This window comes from Prunus mume, linkage group LG2, assembly GCF_029339155.1.
Source record: "Prunus mume cultivar Tortuosa linkage group LG2, ASM2933915v1, whole genome shotgun sequence".
NCBI classification, from domain to species: Eukaryota; Viridiplantae; Streptophyta; class Magnoliopsida; order Rosales; family Rosaceae; genus Prunus; species Prunus mume.
Genome location: NC_142699.1, coordinates 7381597 through 7399630, shown reverse-complemented (window position 1 = coordinate 7399630; position 18034 = coordinate 7381597). Strand labels below are relative to the sequence as shown.

Here is an 18034-nt window from a genome sequence, read left to right as displayed (position 1 = left end):
TCAGATTGCGAATTTGAAACAATGACCAAAGTTGATTTTTGTTTGAATGTGTGATTTGAATTACAAAGATGAATGTACTAATTAAGTTTATTTTTACTTAAATCTTATGGTGAATTCTGATATATATATATATAATATGTATGCAATCTGTTATTAGATTATCTGATAAGATACGATGCTTACGATAGATCAGTAACATATATAAATGCTAACGTAGGGTTCCAATAAAAAGGGAATTGGCATATGCTAAACTGTAAAATATATAAACTAATGGTGCAAGCAAGTCATAACTAAGAATAAGTTGTATACAAATTACAATAATTTAGAAAGGGTGGCTTTTTGAAATACATATATCCCTATTTTTGTATGCATATGCAAACCCGTGAAAGTGATCGTATGATTTGTTAAAAGTTGACCAAATGAGCTGCATGGATCACACCATTTGCTATCACAATGCTACTTCCATGCAAATCATGGTTACTAAACATTCTCAAATTATATCAAGAATAAAATGGAAATAGTAGCATTCTCGAAATAATCGGCACCAACAATATTTTGACTTACGGCAAAATTAGGCCCTAATTTGGAAAAGAAAAAAAAAGTTATATGTTTCGGATACACAGCGTTGTTGATTTAGTTGTTCACCCATTTGACAAAAGAAGAGTGGTCCACGTGGCAGCCTTCTTCTCACCTTTCAATTGTTATTCAGTTGTGGGGGTTGTTAGATTAGTAGTTAAGCCAGCTGTTTTATATTAGTTCCAATTGCTAACTGGTTTTGTAATGCTTTTGGGGGTAAATTATTGGGAGTTTCACTAAAACACCTAAAATGGGGGTTGAAATTATAAAAAATCTCAAGCACTATTTAAACATATAAACACACCCAAAACCCATCATTACACACACTCAAAATCCATTTATAAACACACCCAAAAAGTTAACTTTGATGTTGATTTTGGGTGTGTTTCTATATTTAAATAGTGCTTTGGTTTTTTTATAAATACATGTCTAGGATTGGGTTTATTTATAAATTTGTATAAATTATTTTATAATTGTTCTGAGTCAATAAAGTTTCTTGTTTTACTTACACGTGTCAAGATTGAGATAGTTGGGTTCCAATCAGTGATTGTTAAACGTAATAATGTAGCTGCTACTGAAGACTGAAGTGTTAGTTACCATCCCAAAGAAAATGCAACGTGGGAAGACTATTACAGCCTCAAAAGTCGATTTCCAGATTTCAAACCTCGTGGACAAGGTTGGTTTTTGGGGCCGGTTTTTGGTAATTGACAGTCGCTGGTTTACTTGTATTCATTTCATTGGCCCATTTGGCAAGAGAAGAGTGGTCCAGGTGGCAGCTTTCTCACCTTTCAATTGTTTGTGGGGTTGTGTTAGATTAGTTTGTTAATCGGTTTTTGGTTGTTAGATTAGTAGTTAAGCCACCTGTTTTCTGCCCGAGTATTAGTTACAATTGCTAACCCAGTTTATAAGCTGGTTTTGTCCTGATTTTGGGGGTGAATTGTTTTGTGATTGTTCTGAGTCAATAAAGTTACTCATTTTACTTACACAAGTTAAGTTGGGTTCTTATCACAATTAGAAGCCAAAAAAGACGAGATTCAATCTCTAATCTTAAGGATAAAAGCATTTACTCATACACCTAAAATATCGTGTCTGATCACGGATATAAAAAAGGAGGCTATTCGTTTACTTGAAAGTTAGTTTGCATATAAACTATATGAATTTTACTATATACCTACCCTTAAGTTATTGATAGTATGATTGTTCAATATTGTTTTTGATAAGTAAAAATATGAATTAAAAGTATTAAACACATTATTATGGACTGCATTCCATTTACATACAACAAGTAATTTAAGTGTATAAAATGTTTCCGATTCTAGTTTTTTAATACAAGGAAGCTTAGAAGAGGGGTTTATAAAAGAATAAAAAAGCAGAAGTGTACTATTCTTGATCTGATCAGTTGAAGATTGGTTACATCTCGCCGTACACTTGCCCAAATTAATTAATTAGGAAATATATATATATATATATATTTCCTTTGTTGGTTTGTTGTTGTTGTTTTTGCTTTTGCTGACTGTTTTTTTTTTTTTCACTCCAAATGCTTGCATGATCAAGAGAGAATCTACCGAATTGTACCACTCTTTTGTCATTTCTTTAGACTATAATAAAATGGAAGTATATTGGCCTGCCAAAGCTTGATATTTTAAGTCTTCTTTAAGCTTTCAAATTTATGGGAAAAGAAGTAAAATGATATGTACTGAAAATAACATGGGTCAAGGTCGACTAGCGAGACGAGGGGGGATAAGCTTTATTGTCGAGAGGGAAACAGCCCCAAATCTTCCCCCATTAACACAACTTACAACTTTCATCGTAGAATTTTAGTCAAAATGATTCCATAGATGAGATCGATGGCGTGGAGAAGGCAGCAATGGAATATTGCACTTGTTTATTTAAGAAACAATTGAATAAGTTTTTATTTAACAAAACCGAAAAAACAGGCTTATCGTGTCGTTCATGATAGCGAGGGGACTCTCGTCTTACTTGTGAGTAAAGGCAACCGCAAGTCGGGCCTCTCCCAACGACTCAAATAGCAACATTAATTCTTTAATTATAAGCCCAATTTAATTTTGATTACACACTCTGCGTGCCAATTGGTTGTTTTTGTTTTTAATTTAATTTTTTCCATTTTAAAATTAAGAAAGAGAAAATATGTCTAGGTGTCTTCCATACCATGAGAATAGGATCCAGGTTCTCATTTTGTTTTCTTTATTTTCATGTGTGCAAAGTGATGAGTACATCCATTCTAGCCGAGAGAGAGAGAGAGAGAGAGAGAGAGAGAATCCTCCTAACTTTAAGTACTAACGATGAGGCTAAGAATCTATCTATTCGGCCATTTCTAATTAAAAATTGGAAGTGGAAAAATCTGAGAGGGGCATGAATTTTTGGACTTTACTTGGAAAATAAAGGCATGGATCATGTGGAGTGAGAGACCAAAATTAGAATCATTAGATAAATGAAAGTAGATGTAGCGGCATGCTCACAACTTAATTATTCTACAAACTCTGAATTATGGAAGTTTAATTATAGTGCAAATGAGTGGTTTTGGATCACTGCTTAAAGGTCAAAGGTCTATAAGCTATTCTTGGTGTCCTTTTCTTTTAGAGAGTAGAAGTAGACTCATTAATTAGACTCATTATGAGAGTAGAAGTAGGCTCATTAATTTTTTTAAAATTTATTTATCAGTTGTTTAATTTCTTCAAATTTACTTTATGATCTTAGAAGATTGAGGTTTTCGAAATTGAAAAAAAAATTATTATCTCATCTTTGTAGGATATGATTAACTTTTTTGTGATTTCAGGCGCACAGCATGGTTCAGACCATTTTTCTAAAATCAATAAACCAAAGGGTCTCCAAACATGCCTTTTTTTAAAATAAAAAATAAATAAAATACTTTTTCTATTAAGAGGGACAATAGTATACTAAACTCACACACACTACACAGATACTAGGACTAGAACTCATGACCTTTTCTCGAGAGAGCATTTATTTCAACCACTACACTAGTAAGTCCCTTGCAATATTACAAGAAATCTTTGACCCGAGCCAAACATAATTATAGAGTAGATTAGCTTGCCAAATGATATTTAGGGGACAGAAGGGTTAAAATCGACTCAAATGTATGCTCTCCTACTAGAGTTACAAGCCTCCATGCTTAAATGCTAGCACCGCAGAGCTCATACTAGCTAATCTTTGATCTGTAACTTATATGCAAAAGTTTAATATGCTTGGCAACCTTGTTTGTATCGATTTGAACATATTTATGTATTTAATTGCTACAAAAAAGTGTGTGAATTAGGGGATCAAAAAGATTCATGGCATTTGATCATTTTCGCTCCCAACAAAAAATAGAGATAAGATTTCAACATTTTTACTTCTTAAGTTCTAGATGTCACTTCCAGTACTTTTTTTTTTTTAATTGAATTGAAGAAAATTAACGCTAATGCAGATGATGTACATGACATGACCCATATAGAAAACGTTATCCAAGAAAGCTTGACTACTTCTACTTCCTGATTAATCTTATGTGACTGATCATGCAATCTCTAAGATCTTAATTGACTTTCTTTCTAGTATGCTTATCTTTTTGACAAATGTGAGACGTATGATTATAATATACTAAATAATTAGTTAAGATATTCTTCTATAGGAAATACTTTTGCTTATAAGTGCCGTGTTAAGAATGTCAAATTTTTTATAGAAATTCAAGGTTTTAAAGAAGTACACTTAAAAGTTTTTTTTAAAGATATAATTCTTCATAAAATGCTTTTACGACCCTGAAATACTTACAAGGTTTTTTGCCAAACGCTTTTAGTTGTGTCTAATCATGAGTAATGTAAAGAGGAATTAAGAAAGAAACAACACGAAGAGTATATAAATCCCACCTGATACCATTCAATATTAAATAATTCATGGTATTTTGTTTTTCCAGTAATACTGAAGTGTGCAGTTAATCTATATTTGGAACAAACTGAAGATATTATATTAGTTGTTTTTACAAACAAAAACAAAGGTTTTAAAAAAGGAAAAAAATAAGATATATAGGTTAGTGACCTGTCGTTTATGCCACGTCGAGGAAGACACATTAGAGTATAGCTAGCGACTACACAATTGTCTACAAACCAGGGAAGTGGGTGGGTTCACAGTCTCCATGCATTATTAATAATAATATTAATTAATTCATGCAAGAGCTACCTCTATATATATGTATATCTTTGTTCATATTTCCAAGCATCATTTCAATCAATTAGCTAGCTAGCTTATTGACTGCCAAGAGAGATGGGAAGCCAAGAGCAGCAGCAGAGAGTGAGTACAGATGGAGGAGCTACACGCATGGCAGCCATCTATTCAGCGGCTACACCACCACCCACCAAACACTTCGACGTTGATCATAACATTGACCCCAAAGATGATCAACAGGTCTGATACAAATCAAATTACACTGGAGTTCATTTTGATTATTTTGTCAACAATATATCTGAGTTTGTTTCTTGTGTTTTTGTTGATTAATTCTGATGATCTTTAGAAGCCTGGATGGAGAAAGTTTCTAGCACACGTAGGCCCTGGCTTCCTTGTCTCTTTGGCCTACCTTGATCCTGGCAACTGTGACTCTCTCTCTCTCTCTCTCTCTCTCTCTCTCTCTATACATACATGTAACATTACATTGTATATATACACGAACAATGTTCTTTTGCCGTCGTAACACATACCAGACTGCAAATTCCCACCATTAAGCCGGTTTAAATTCTTACATGAATGCGCAGTTTAAATTTATATTTTCATAACATAAGTCTGGCAAAAGAATATTATCGTGTGTATATAAATAACTCTCTTTACCGCTTATATGTATAAGTGTGTATATATTTTTGTTCCTATTAATGACAAAATTTTTGTTTATGACATCATAATCTCACAGTGGAAACTGATCTGCAAGCTGGAGCCAATCACAGATACGAGGTAAAATAAAAGCCACAAAGGCCAAAGGAAAATTAAAAGCAAACATTAAAATAAAATACAAAAAGAAAAATCCTGAAGAGTTGTTTGCATTATTTAGCATGCAAAAGAAAAAGGTTAAAGCATTGGTCTTATCTTATAATAAATTTTGCTATTTTCAGCTGCTTTGGGTGATTCTTATTGGACTGATCTTCGCTCTCATAATCCAATCGCTTTCAGCAAACCTTGGCGTGACCACCGGTACGAAATAGGACGAAAATATTTCTTAACTCAATAATAGCAAATATATATTTATATATACAGGTTTTATCACAAAAAGTCTCGGTATTAGTAAAAGTGAAATCACTTATTATCAAGTTTTCGACGTGGGACTTTATATTTTTTAACATTCTTTATAATTAAAAATGAGAGGGAGAATAGAGACAAGATAGAAAGCATGAGAGAAAATAAACGGAAGATTATATTGTTTTCTTACAATTTAAATAATAGTAATTAATTTACTTAATCTTGAATTTTCAGGAAAACATTTATCAGAATTATGCAAGGCGGAGTACCCAAAGTTTGTGAAGTATTGTCTGTGGTTGCTGGCAGAAGTTGCCGTCATAGCTGCTGATATACCCGAAGGTAAAATATATTAACTCAACTAAAAAAAAATCTAATATATAATTTATGTTTTTCTGTCTTTAATTTGTACAATTTAAAAAAAAAAAAAATTTCCTAATATTGATTCTTAATTTTGGCATGTAGTGATTGGCACAGCCTTTGCACTAAATATACTGTTCAACATTCCGGTTTGGACCGGAGTTCTCCTCACTGGTTTCAGCACTCTCCTTCTTCTAGGCCTGCAGAGATATGGGGTAATTTTAATTAGTCTGCAAATTAATCCAAGTTTAATAAATTAATTTAATATTTTGGTGACATTATATTATATGCATGGGCAGGTTAGAAAGCTGGAATTGTTGATAGCAGTGTTGGTGTTTGTCATGGCTGCCTGTTTCTTTGGTGAAATGGGTTATGTGAAGCCTCCAGCATCTGGTGTGCTCAAAGGCATGTTTATCCCAAAGCTCAATGGCCAAGGAGCAACCGGAGATGCCATTGCCCTCTTGGGTGCCCTCGTTATGCCGTACGTTCCATAATCTTTTGTTAGACAAGTGCTTATGTCGTTTAATTATTGTAATTTAAATATTTCAAATTTAACATATAATCTGACAAGAGAACATTTCTCGTGCATCTCTAATTTATTTTTGACAGGCACAACCTTTTTCTCCACTCAGCTCTTGTGCTTTCTAGGAAAATTCCAAAATCTGTCCATGGCATCAACGTAAGCCCCATTTGTTAATTAGCTTTCATTTGCATTATTACTAGCCATAAATAATTAATGCATATAACTTTGAATGACATGAAGATCCAAGTCGTTGGATGAAAATCAACAACTATAAAAATAGAATTATTAACTCATTGTTGCATTATTGTTTATATGACTTTGTCTAGAGCACTTATCAGTATGTAAATGTATATATATATATAAAACAAATATTAGTTTGATTTTTTCTGATCGTGGCCAAGGGTGAGCTGAAACGCATGTGTGAGTCTTCCCGGCCCCAAAAGAGGGTGGATTGTCGTGGTTCGCCACTAGCTATTCCCCTTTTTGGGAAAAAAAAAATGAGTTACTCCAATTATAAGTGACATGCATGCATCCACTTTCCAAAAGTAAAATCACAAACAAAGATTATTAAAAATAAATAAAACCTATTATAAGTTTTTCAAAAGAGTAATGCTACACTTACCATATTATTATCCCACATTTCTATACCACATGATGTGGCATGTCCATATCATATGATATATTAATTAAATGAATGAACTGTATTTTAATAAATAAAATTTGAAAAACAGAAACTAGTATTTTACATGATGTGGTATGTACACATCAGCCGCCATATCATGTGGTATAAAATTGTGGTATAAAAAATGTGGTAAGACTAGTATTATTATTTTCAAAACTATGCTAGACTATAAATTTTTTTTTAAAAAGCCCACATAATCTATATATATAAAGCAAAAGGCAGAGAATGGTGAAACATTCAAAATACCAGAAAATGTTCTTGGTTAATTCAAACATTAAGGATTGAAATTATTAATTAAATGAGGATAATATGATAAATTCACATTTTTTTCATATTAAAAAAATTAAAATAAAAAAGAAAATCAGATAATATGTCATACTTTTATGGAACATAACTACCCATGTTATCTTTTCTTAATTCTAAAAATAAAATAAATAATAAAAAATAAAACCAATTGGCATATGCGTGAGCATGTGCCAAGAGGCTAGTTATTATAATATAAGAAAATTTATTGACCATTGGCCTTGTAGTTGTGAAGAGCTAGGTAAAAAAAAGTATAAAAAAAGAAAAAATCATAAATAAAGTGAAACTTGCTAATTTGGTAAACTGTTTGTTTAATTAACACTAATTCAATGTTATGTTGTTGCAGGATGCGTGCCGATATTTCTTGATAGAGAGTGGATTTGCATTATTTGTAGCATTTTTAATTAATGTTGCCATCGTCTCTGTATCCGGCACGGTTTGCCATGACACCAACCTCTCTGATAAGGACACCAAAACTTGCAGTGATCTTACCCTCAATTCTGCCTCTTTCCTTCTCCAGGTAAAACTCACCACTTAACCTTCATTTTACTATAATCTTTATAGATAAAATAAAACCAATCTTATATACATGGTAACATTTTGTTACCGATATATATCTGACATATTATGTTACTTGAATCATGACATGTTTGTTATTGTGAAAGTACTTTTTTATGACTCTGAAATATTTTTGAAATTTTTACCAAAAGCTTACATAAACACTTTTAATTGTTATAAAGCGTTTTTAGCACTTTCAAAAACATAAAATGTATGTCTGACAATGGAGTATTTCCGAATACAAAACCAGATAACTAATCTCTTTTGTATATGCAGAATGTGCTGGGACGGTCAAGCAAAGTCATTTATGCAATTGCACTATTAGCCTCAGGCCAAAGCTCCACAATTACAGGCACATACGCAGGACAATTTGTCATGCAGGTTAGATTTATGTTTTACTAATTATGTGAACTTAAAAGCACTTTTGAAAATTACTTTAAATTTGTTTGAAAACTGACATAAAATTGATGCTGATTTACAGGGTTTCTTGGACATTAAGATGAAAAAATGGGCTAGAAACCTAATGACCAGGTGCATAGCAATTACCCCTAGTCTCATTGTTTCCATTATCGGCGGCCCTTCAGGAGCAGGCAGACTCATTATCATTGCATCGGTTCGTTGACTATTTTTATATTAAAACTATTAGGGTTTTTTTTATATAAAAATTATAATTAAATAGTACTGAAATATAATTAATTAAAGGGCAAACTTTTAATGTATTTTGCAGATGATACTGTCTTTTGAACTCCCATTTGCTCTAATCCCACTACTCAAATTCAGCAGTAGCACCACCAAGATGGGACCCCACAAGAACTCAATCTATGTGAGTGTGGTTTTAACCTTAATTAGTTAATCAGTGGTTCTTTATTAAAAGAGGTCATGAGTTCAAATCTCACGAACATATCTGTATTTTAGTAACGGATACTTATATTTAAAATTGTGATTTGTGCATGAAGATCATTGTGGTATCTTGGATTCTAGGCATGGGAATCATAGGCATCAACATCTATTACCTGAGCACAGGGTTTGTGGGGTGGTTGATCCACAGCAGCCTGCCAAAAGTTGCAAATGTGTTCATTGGGATCATAGTGTTTCCCCTGATGGCCATTTACATCCTTGCAGTCATCTACTTGACCTTGAGAAAAGACAGTGTAGTGACATTTGTTGAGCCCACAAAGAATGACCCAGCAGCCCAAAACCAAATGGAAAGTGGGCTCCCCTATTCTAGTGGGCCCCCAGTGCCCTTCAGAGAGGACTTGGCTGACATACCTCTACCGCAATAGAGGGTTATTTGAGACCCAATGCCCTTAATTGGGCACGTTTATAATTATATACATACATGCTTCAGGGTTTTCTTGCCCTTTAAATTGGTAATGGGGTTAGAATTAGAGAAGCAGGGGCTTTTTGTTCTTGGTTGATCTTTGCATCAATGTAACATGTATGCTGTTTGTGTTCTATTTTATTCTATTGGGTAATAATTATCTATATAAGGAAGAATAATCATTTAGTGTATCATATAAAAAGAATGTTACCCATCGGTCTACAGTTGCAAATAAAATTGTTCATTTGAAATTTTGGATCATGATGTTTTCCCTAGTAAAAGGGCTCATTGATTAATTATCGGTTACCAATCTACAGTACCTAGCACATTGCACATTGGAGATGTTTTAGTGATACTCAGCAGATGTTTGGTATTGCCAACAAGATATAGTTCTTTTTTTTTTAACGACATTAAATTCTAGATGCATAAATAAAAGAAATTCTACGTAATTTTCCCAACAGAGTTAACTCTCTTTCGAACCAGAAGATTGAAGCAGAGTTCCAGAAGACAATTCATTTTTGGCTGAATTAAAACAGGCCCTACAAACTGCCGGAGGCATCATGAGTGAAAGAATATTGAAGCATTAAATGATAACTCTTCCTACAGAGAGATCAATGTAGGAATAAAAAGCTTGTTATACTTATGACCAACATTTTGCGGTCAGTAAACCAAACAAAACAAGTTACAGGAGTTATAAATCATTCAACCATGTATTACCAGACACAAGTGCAAAGTGAGTTTTGGGGAGGAAAATTTACTCTTCCAGACAAGACGAGAGAAATGAGCCGGGAAACATTTTCCAAAAGAAAAAAAAAAGTCATCTGCACCAACATCACTTTCAGAAACACAATTATTTTTTGGCTGAATTAATTTCTAATGATCAAATGTATGAACATACAGGCCCTACAATCTGCCGGAGGTATCTTCTATATAGAAAAAAAAAACTAAAAAAGAATGTGAGGCAGATTGATCGTGAATGACATCTATGTTATCCACTACTTTCAGTTACAGTGCAGAAAGCAACGACCAAAGGGAATAACCATAAACCCCAAATCTACATGTTTTCTTTCAACCTAGACCAGAGCTAGTACCTGGTACAGGCCTCAACATTGGATGATTTAGAGTCGGCTGGGCAGTCCCTGCAGCATTAAACATGGCATTTGGAGCTGATGAGGATGACTGTATGGATGTCAAGGGCATCCTCGGCCCCAACCCTAACATTGATTGGCGTGGCACAAATGGCATGTGGGGATGGATTGGTTGGTTGCTGTATCCTGATACACTTGGCTGGGAAGCTGAAGGTGACATTATTTGTTGCCTACCGGTGCTAGTGTTATTATTAGACATGGAAGAACCAAGACCTGCTAAACCCATAGGTGCAGCGACTCCAGCAGGTCCAAACCGAGCTGACATAAGACGGGCACGTTCACCAGCCATCCTCTGCCTAGTCTTCTCCACTTGTTCGCATTCTTTCATTAGAAAAGTTTCCACTTCTGCAAACTGCTTTAACTTCAGCTCCAATCTCTTCAACTGTAATAAATTTCACACTAGAGATAAGAATACTCATCCAATTCAATTTAAGTATGACTTCAAATGGCAAACAAATAAACCCTGCTTACAAAGATACAGGTTAAACTATGGGAGGCAGAAACTAGTCGAAACAAGTCAGGTGTTGGGGCAATGCCATCTCCAGATGGGCTTTTGATTTTCAGAGAATATTCAGTTATCAAGAGCATATGAATGTGTGTGTTAAAATAATGTCCATAAACTTGTCTAACCATATAACAACACTAATAAATAAATCAAAATTAAAATTTACAGGGAAAGCAGTCCCTCTTAAAATAAAATAAGTTGTTCTTTTGTCTGAAGTTAAGTTTCAGACCAACGACACAATGAATTACCCCATACTAAAGATCTGAGGATATAAGCCAGTACTCATTTGGCCAATTATTCTCAGAGATGATCCATCCTGGAGTTGTATGCCCAGGATACTTTTTGGTCCATCAATAACCAGTTAAGGCTACCAAAACACACTAGATCAGTTGAAATTAAAATATCCAAGATACTGTATAGTATATACCAAACGCTAATCAGGATGGAATGATTTGTGTTACGACTGATACAACTTACAACAGACAAAGACAACTCCAACCCATACAAGCATGCTGATAGTCCTCTAAATCTTTCAAATAACGATACATCTCAAAATATGATTTTTAAGTATGCAGCTAAAGTCAAGATTCTAAAAAGGACCTTGTCCCTTATCCTGATTCAGGCCTTTTTAAGAGGTTCAACTCCATCTTCGCCCATCTTTTATAAAAAAAAAAAAAAATCTGATACAAAAATCTCCATCCTCACCTATTAACAACTAACAGGTAGCAACTAATAATGAGAAGATAAAAAAAAATATGGTTCAAGCCTTTTTTTTACCAAATAGTAACAAGAAAAGAGTTTCAGTAAAGTATACAAATAAGAAGGAAACAGTTAAATTTAGCAGAAGTTATACCTGATGATTTATGATATTAGCAGATAGTCTCTGAATTTCCCGTTCTTCATGATCAGCGAATAATTTTGCCTTTACTGCAGCAGCAGCAAGGCCAGCTTTGGCAGCAGCTATAACTTTCTCTGCAGGTATTGGAATTGTCCCTGCCTCATTTTGACCCCTAGAACCATGTCCTGCTGTGTTCTCTTCTGAAGTTTAATCCATGAATAACTGAAAGTCAGAGAGAGAGAGAGAGAGAGAGAGAGAGAGTATGAAAAAGAACACATGAAACTCCATGCCTACCCTTCTGCTGAAGTGAATTTGCAATATTTCCATGAGCCCCACCTTCTCTACCATGTATGCTCTCAGGGTTCATCCTTCATAGGTGAAAAATAAATTTTAAGCTAACGGAACAAAATTTGCAATATCAATGAAGAACATGCAACAATTAGAATGAAAAGCTTTTTAAGGGGTTTCCAATGCTTTCACTGGATTAGCAGTACTAGCAAACTCCTCATTTCCTAAAAAATTTAGTATATTAACAGAGCTAAAAAAATCCTCCATGAGCCAAAAAAAATCCCAGGGAATTATTTTGATATGACAAACAAAGAGAAATCACCTATGTCCTGATCCTTCCATCTGCAAAATACTTCCAGAAGCAGATACACCATTGTCCTCAGAAAATACCGTCAATGCTGCATGGGCACAAGATGCAGCAACTCTTGGCCCAACAGAAGAGGCCAGAAATGCTACCTACAAACATTTTCAACAAGTTAGCTGTGTAAGAACACAAGTGAAGTCTGGGAAAACCATTATCTCTTTCATTAAATGTGCATTTATAACTCAAGAACGCATGTTAAGTCTGGGATCTCTGTCAAGTTTTATCTCATATTCTTTTGTTTATATTTCACGGGTTGTAGGGATAAGATATCCTTTCTCTGTACCACTCTCTCAAGAATGTAAAAGAATTATGATAAAGTAAATTCTTCGCAACCTCGGAATAACTGTAAATAATGTATGGTCCTAGTCCCAGCAACACAATAAGAATGAAAAAAGAACCAAGGAAAAGTCTTACAAGACTCCCACAAGCATGTATGCATTCATCATCTGAGTTGGTAACTTAGAATCAAATACACTCAGTTTATTACCATAACTGCCTCTCTATCAAAATATTTATCCTGATTGCATAGTCGGTCTACATCTGTTTGAAGTATTTCCACTATCCAAACAGATGAAAAAGTCGCATCACACAAGAAATCATAATTCAGTTCTCTTTGATATTGGGGGTGTTAAAAAATAAACAAATAAATAATTATACAATCTTGTTTTCTGTTACGTACTTGGGACAGTACCTTTTTAGAATACACGTTCACATGTTTCAACTGAATTATAAGAAAATAAAGGACCATGATGCATCGGATTAGTCACCTACCAGGGACATGACTGGATTCCCAGAATTCGCAAATGGGAACCTGCATTCAGAATCAACATCTTGTGGGCAGGATCCTAAAAAGAAATTGAGAAAAAGAAAAAAAAAAAGTTGGCATATAAGGTCTAATATACATCAGGATAACTTGAAGGATGAGAACCATAAGTAAATAAGAACACCTGCCGTATCCCCATTTGAGTTTGAATGAAATCCTCCACGACCATCTCTATCTGACGAGTTGGAAGACATGGACACGCCTGGAACTTCAATATTTTCCAGCAGGCCATCCTCCACAGGCAAACGAAGAAAATGAAGGATGCATTGTGCTTTTGACTTTGTACCAACATGGTCTGCAATTTCATTCCAGTTCTCATTGTACATTTCCATTGCCTCAAGCAGCAGAAGGGTTTCTTGATCAGTCCAATTCTCCCCATCTGTATCACCATAATCTTTTGTTGAATCCACCCGTATGAAATCTATGCTTGAATGACCAACCACAAATCTTCCCTCATGGAAGCAATTAGAGCACATAAGTACATCAACCTGAAAAATAAGATACCAATCAGTTAGTATAGTGAATAAGAATTCAGCCAAACTATACTAAGCATTAATCTAATTAATTGGGATCAGCTATAAGGATACATTGTCGCCGTTCAAGCTCATCTAATTAATTGGGTTCAGATATAAGGATCCATTGTCACCATTCAAGCTCATCTAAGATGACATGTTATCTTTTAAACATATAAATGCAACTCCATCTACATGTTATCTTTTCGTTCATTTAATTATGGGTGTTAAATTTTTGTGTCACATGTTGGTGTAGTAACTTCCTGCAGTTTCATTCATCCCTTGAAGGAAAAATACTATCCATTTGATAAAATTATGGACAGGAAAAACATAATATTATTGAGATGATAGAGATGTACCTCCTTCTGTGACTGATAGTATACATCGGGCAGAGAACAAGAACAATGATTGCAATGATTTTCAGATAGACGCTTCCGAATTGTGTTGTCCAAATCAGAGACATCATCATCATCATGACATGGCAAAGACGAATAAACATCAGCTGCCTTAAGCCTACATCTGGGCTTGTCAAATTTGATTAAACTATCAATGGATTTTAGAGCAGCTGATGGCACATGAATTTCACCATTTAGCTCCTCCCTTAAGTAGGAACTGCCACTCCAAGGCTCTCGACTCGGTGCTACAGCACAGTAATTGATAATTCCCCAGTGATCCAGAAAACGAATTATTCGAGTCAAATCATCAGAACTTAGACGACCTGCTAATGCTAATCTACTGCAATCAGAAAATGCAAGTCTCTTCTCTGGATTTTCCATGTATTTAGCAACAATTTCATTCCTACATTGCATGTATATCTCAGGAGTATGATCTGACGATTTTCCCGAGAAAAAATGTGGCACCACTTGTCTCTCCAGTCGATGCACTGTGGCTGGTGAAAACCAATCTGCTAACAGGAGAATTCCACAAAAACAGAAATCCATATTTATACGCATATATATACACAGAAATGCATAATAAGCATGTAGCTTTAACACATCCACCTTCCAAGCATTTGAGGAAAAAAGGGAATCAATTATCTTGTTAAGGCCCTACAGATGATGGAAAATAAAGAATCTACATGATACCGACTTCATATCAAGGAATCCAAGGCCTATTTCCAGAGTAAGTTCCAAATCCTTTTTAGAGACTAGCTTCCTCTAAACCCAAAAGTAAATCTTTTGTCTGGGTGCAAATCAGAAAAAAAAGCTCCCTTTATGTCCTTTTCAGATCATATAAATGTTATAATTTGAGTCCAGGTCAGCACCACAAACAAGTGACAAGTGTTGACTCAGATCAGTTAAATTATTTGCCTACCATGATGATTCCACATAAAAGAGTAGTTTACCGGTGTACAAATGCTTTTTTTCAGATAAAGAAACCTTCTAAACAGTTATTTAATATCAAATAGCAATCTCATCAAAACTTTCCAACTGTTTTCTAATAGAAGATTTGCAGCAAAAAAAATTCCGACAATTAGTCATTTCTTCAAATTAATATCCTACAGATGATAAAAAATTAATTGCACAAACCCAGCAGCAGTTCACAGTGAAAAACGAGTAGGCAACAATTAAGGCAACACATCAAATACCAAAATTCCACTCAAGACACGACGTAGTAGAGTTCTAAGCGTAACCGAATTTTGAAAACAACCCAGAATTCGGGGAGAGTTTATTATCACATAAAAACCCAGAAACTCTACAACTTTAGCAACTCTTTGCCACTTTCTATAGCTCACAAATAACTAGACACAAACAAATAGTTAACCAACATATGCATACCTGCGTGCATTGGAACCACATGAACTCTGTTCCCAAACCGCTTAACAACGCCACGGCCTTCCATAATCGACGGCGGAGTGACCACGTAAGACGACCCGGCACCATCTGCACGGTCCGGATCCAACGCCGGACTATCGGCGGGCACGGCGGACAACGCCTGGAGCTGACCATACGACACATTCTCTAAGACAATCGGACTGGTGGGGCCCTTGGCGTCCCCGCCGCTGTGATTGGCTCGCTCGAGCGCCACAATTGCAAGAACGGACGAGTGGGGCCTGTTCACGGTGCGCAAAACGACGGGAGGGAAGTCGCTTTGGCGGACCCCACCGTCGAGGACCTCGGTCTCATGAGGGCCGGGATCCGGTGCGGCACCGGATTGAGGGTTATGGTGGGGATCCTCTGAAACGTCATCGTTCTGTTCGAGGTCGTTGTCTTCTGCGGCAGCAACCGCGTCGTCGTCTTCGTCGTCGTCCTCCTCACGTTTGCCTCTGCGAATTTGGGGGTCGCGCTTTCGCTTCCTCCATTTGCCGCGGGAGTCTGCGAAAATTCAAACATTGTTGAAGTGAAAAACCAAAATTGTGAATTGTGAATTGCTGTGTATATAATTAATTGCAATGTAAAAGTTTGAATTTTTAGAGAGAGAAAGAGAGAGGGTTTTAGGTTTGAGTTACCTGAAGGGAATGAAGGAGAAGCTGGCATTTTTAGGAGAGAGAAGGAATTGGAGACTTGCTGGGACTTTGATTGGCGCAAAAATAGAATCAAAGGCAGAGAGACACACACAGACAGACAAGGGACAGAGAGAGAGTGAGACAGAGAGGGAGAGAGAGAGTGTGTAGGGCTTCCCTTCTCTGTTTTTCAACTGTGTGTGTTTTGCTTTGCTGAGCAAATTCTAGTTTTCAGGTTTTTTCCTCTTTTTTTCTTTTCTTTTTGCTTTTTCGCTTCTTTCTTTTTTATGTTTTTATATTCTTACCGCGCGTGTCATTCATGCACTAAATGAGTAGTTTCAATAAAATTTCATGTTAGTGCTCGCAACGCGTGGCCTTCATGCACTGAATTAGAAGTTTCGGTTAAACGAAACCATTTATGTGTAATTTATTCTATTTGTTTGCAGCGCATTCCATGTATTGAATAAGAAGTTTCAATAAGTTATTTGGTTAAACAAAATAGCTCACACTTATAATTTCTTGTATTTTACATGTATGTGATGTGGTGTAGTATCGTATCACGGCTCTTATCGTTCAACCACCAAATAAATAGTTTCAATTAAACGAAATCATTCACGTGTAATTTCGTGTCAGTGCTCTCAACGTGTGACGTTCAAACACTAAATTAATAATTTTGATTAAACAAAGCTGTTTATGTGTAATTCATTCTATTTATTTACATCACATCTCGTTCATGTATTGAATAAGTAGTTTCAGTAAGTTACTTGGTTAAACAAAATTCCGCACACTTATAATTGATATGTATGTATGGTGCGATGTAGTGACGTATGTGCACTAAATAATAAACTTGGTTAAATGAAAGCACTCACATGGATCTTTTGTTTTTTCTTTCTTTGATGAGCTTGTGGTGCATGCGCTTACATGCACTGAATAAGTAACTTGGTTAAACGAAATCACCACATATACGTAAGGATGCGAGTATTAGTTGTGGTTGCATATGTGTGTTCCACTTCCACCTCAACTATTGATCATTTCTCTTAGTCACTTTTGGTGCTCAAATTGGGTTCAAGTGTCATCTTGATTCTCGTTTCTTCCAACATTTACCAATTTTGTGTTTTAACTATGAAGATTAGTTGAAGGGAGAAAAAAAAAGAGAGCATAAAATAAATATTTTATTTCCTTGCCTTTGTAGACACGAGAGAGGACATGGAGACCCACATGTACACGAGATTACGGGTTTGGAAATGAAGCCTTGACATGATTGTGAGCTGCAAATGTGGTGAGATTATTCCATTGCGTGTATATGCATATAGAACACATATAAGTCATTTATATTTTTTTATTTTTCTGCTGCATTATTCTTTCTTTTTTATACAAATAAAAGTTTAAACTACTTTAAATTAATCTAATTTACGAAGAGAAGAACTTGAACTTGAGTGCAAAGGCGCCCGCGCTGCCCTCAACTGGCATTGCTAATTTTTTTCTATAATTTGAGCATATTTACAAAGATTAAACACGTGTTTTATACATGGGCTTGCCCATGCAATGCACAGTGATG

General features: G+C 35.2%; 2 protein-coding genes across 5 annotated transcripts; one reads left to right on the top strand and one right to left on the bottom strand.

Annotated features, from left to right (window-relative positions):
- The first annotated feature begins 4788 nt into the window (after positions 1-4788).
- LOC103319788 (metal transporter Nramp6.1-like) lies at positions 4789-9816 on the top strand. Its single transcript, XM_008221380.3, has 13 exons — positions 4789-4992; positions 5099-5177; positions 5489-5529; positions 5688-5766; positions 6046-6150; positions 6274-6383; positions 6468-6649; positions 6778-6847; positions 8023-8196; positions 8511-8615; positions 8716-8847; positions 8962-9057; positions 9191-9816. The coding sequence occupies exons 1-13, from the start codon at positions 4852-4854 to the stop codon at positions 9515-9517; spliced, it is 1641 nt and encodes a 546-aa protein (XP_008219602.2). The 5' UTR covers positions 4789-4851; the 3' UTR covers positions 9518-9816.
- A 575-nt stretch (positions 9817-10391) lies between these two features.
- On the bottom strand, positions 10392-16709 carry SWI3C (SWITCH/sucrose nonfermenting 3C). 4 transcript variants are annotated; one of them, XM_016792460.2, is made up of 9 exons: positions 16483-16709; positions 15812-16348; positions 14393-14940; positions 13646-14009; positions 13470-13543; positions 12657-12790; positions 12341-12414; positions 12062-12246; positions 10392-11085 (listed from the first exon to the last, which is right to left on the bottom strand). In XM_016792460.2, the coding sequence occupies exons 1-9, from the start codon at positions 16508-16510 to the stop codon at positions 10624-10626; spliced, it is 2406 nt and encodes an 801-aa protein (XP_016647946.2). In that variant the 5' UTR covers positions 16511-16709; the 3' UTR covers positions 10392-10623. The 4 variants fall into 4 exon arrangements, with proteins under 4 accessions (XP_016647946.2, XP_088901581.1, XP_008219603.2 ...); XM_089045455.1 differs by having other exon boundaries at positions 12062-12243; XM_008221381.2 differs by having other exon boundaries at positions 14393-14937.
- Positions 16710-18034: the final 1325 nt, after the last annotated feature.

What these genes read in the sequence shown, in the direction of transcription:
- LOC103319788 (XM_008221380.3), top strand. Translation starts at nt 4,852, where the DNA reads ATGGGAAGCCAAGAGCAGCAGCAGAGAGTGAGTACAGATGGAGGAGCT. An exon ending in CTACCTTGATCCTGGCAACT is followed by an intron (nt 5,178 to 5,488) that starts GTGACTCTCTCT and finishes ATAATCTCACAG; the next exon opens with TGGAAACTGATCTGCAAGCT. An exon ending in TAGGCCTGCAGAGATATGGG is followed by an intron (nt 6,384 to 6,467) that starts GTAATTTTAATT and finishes ATGCATGGGCAG; the next exon opens with GTTAGAAAGCTGGAATTGTT.
- SWI3C (XM_016792460.2), bottom strand. Translation starts at nt 16,510, where the DNA reads ATGCCAGCTTCTCCTTCATTCCCTTCAG. An exon ending in TGTGGTTCCAATGCACGCAG is followed by an intron (nt 14,941 to 15,811) that starts GTATGCATATGT and finishes TTCTCCTGTTAG; the next exon opens with CAGATTGGTTTTCACCAGCC. An exon ending in CTCAAATGGGGATACGGCAG is followed by an intron (nt 13,544 to 13,645) that starts GTGTTCTTATTT and finishes ATTTCTTTTTAG; the next exon opens with GATCCTGCCCACAAGATGTT.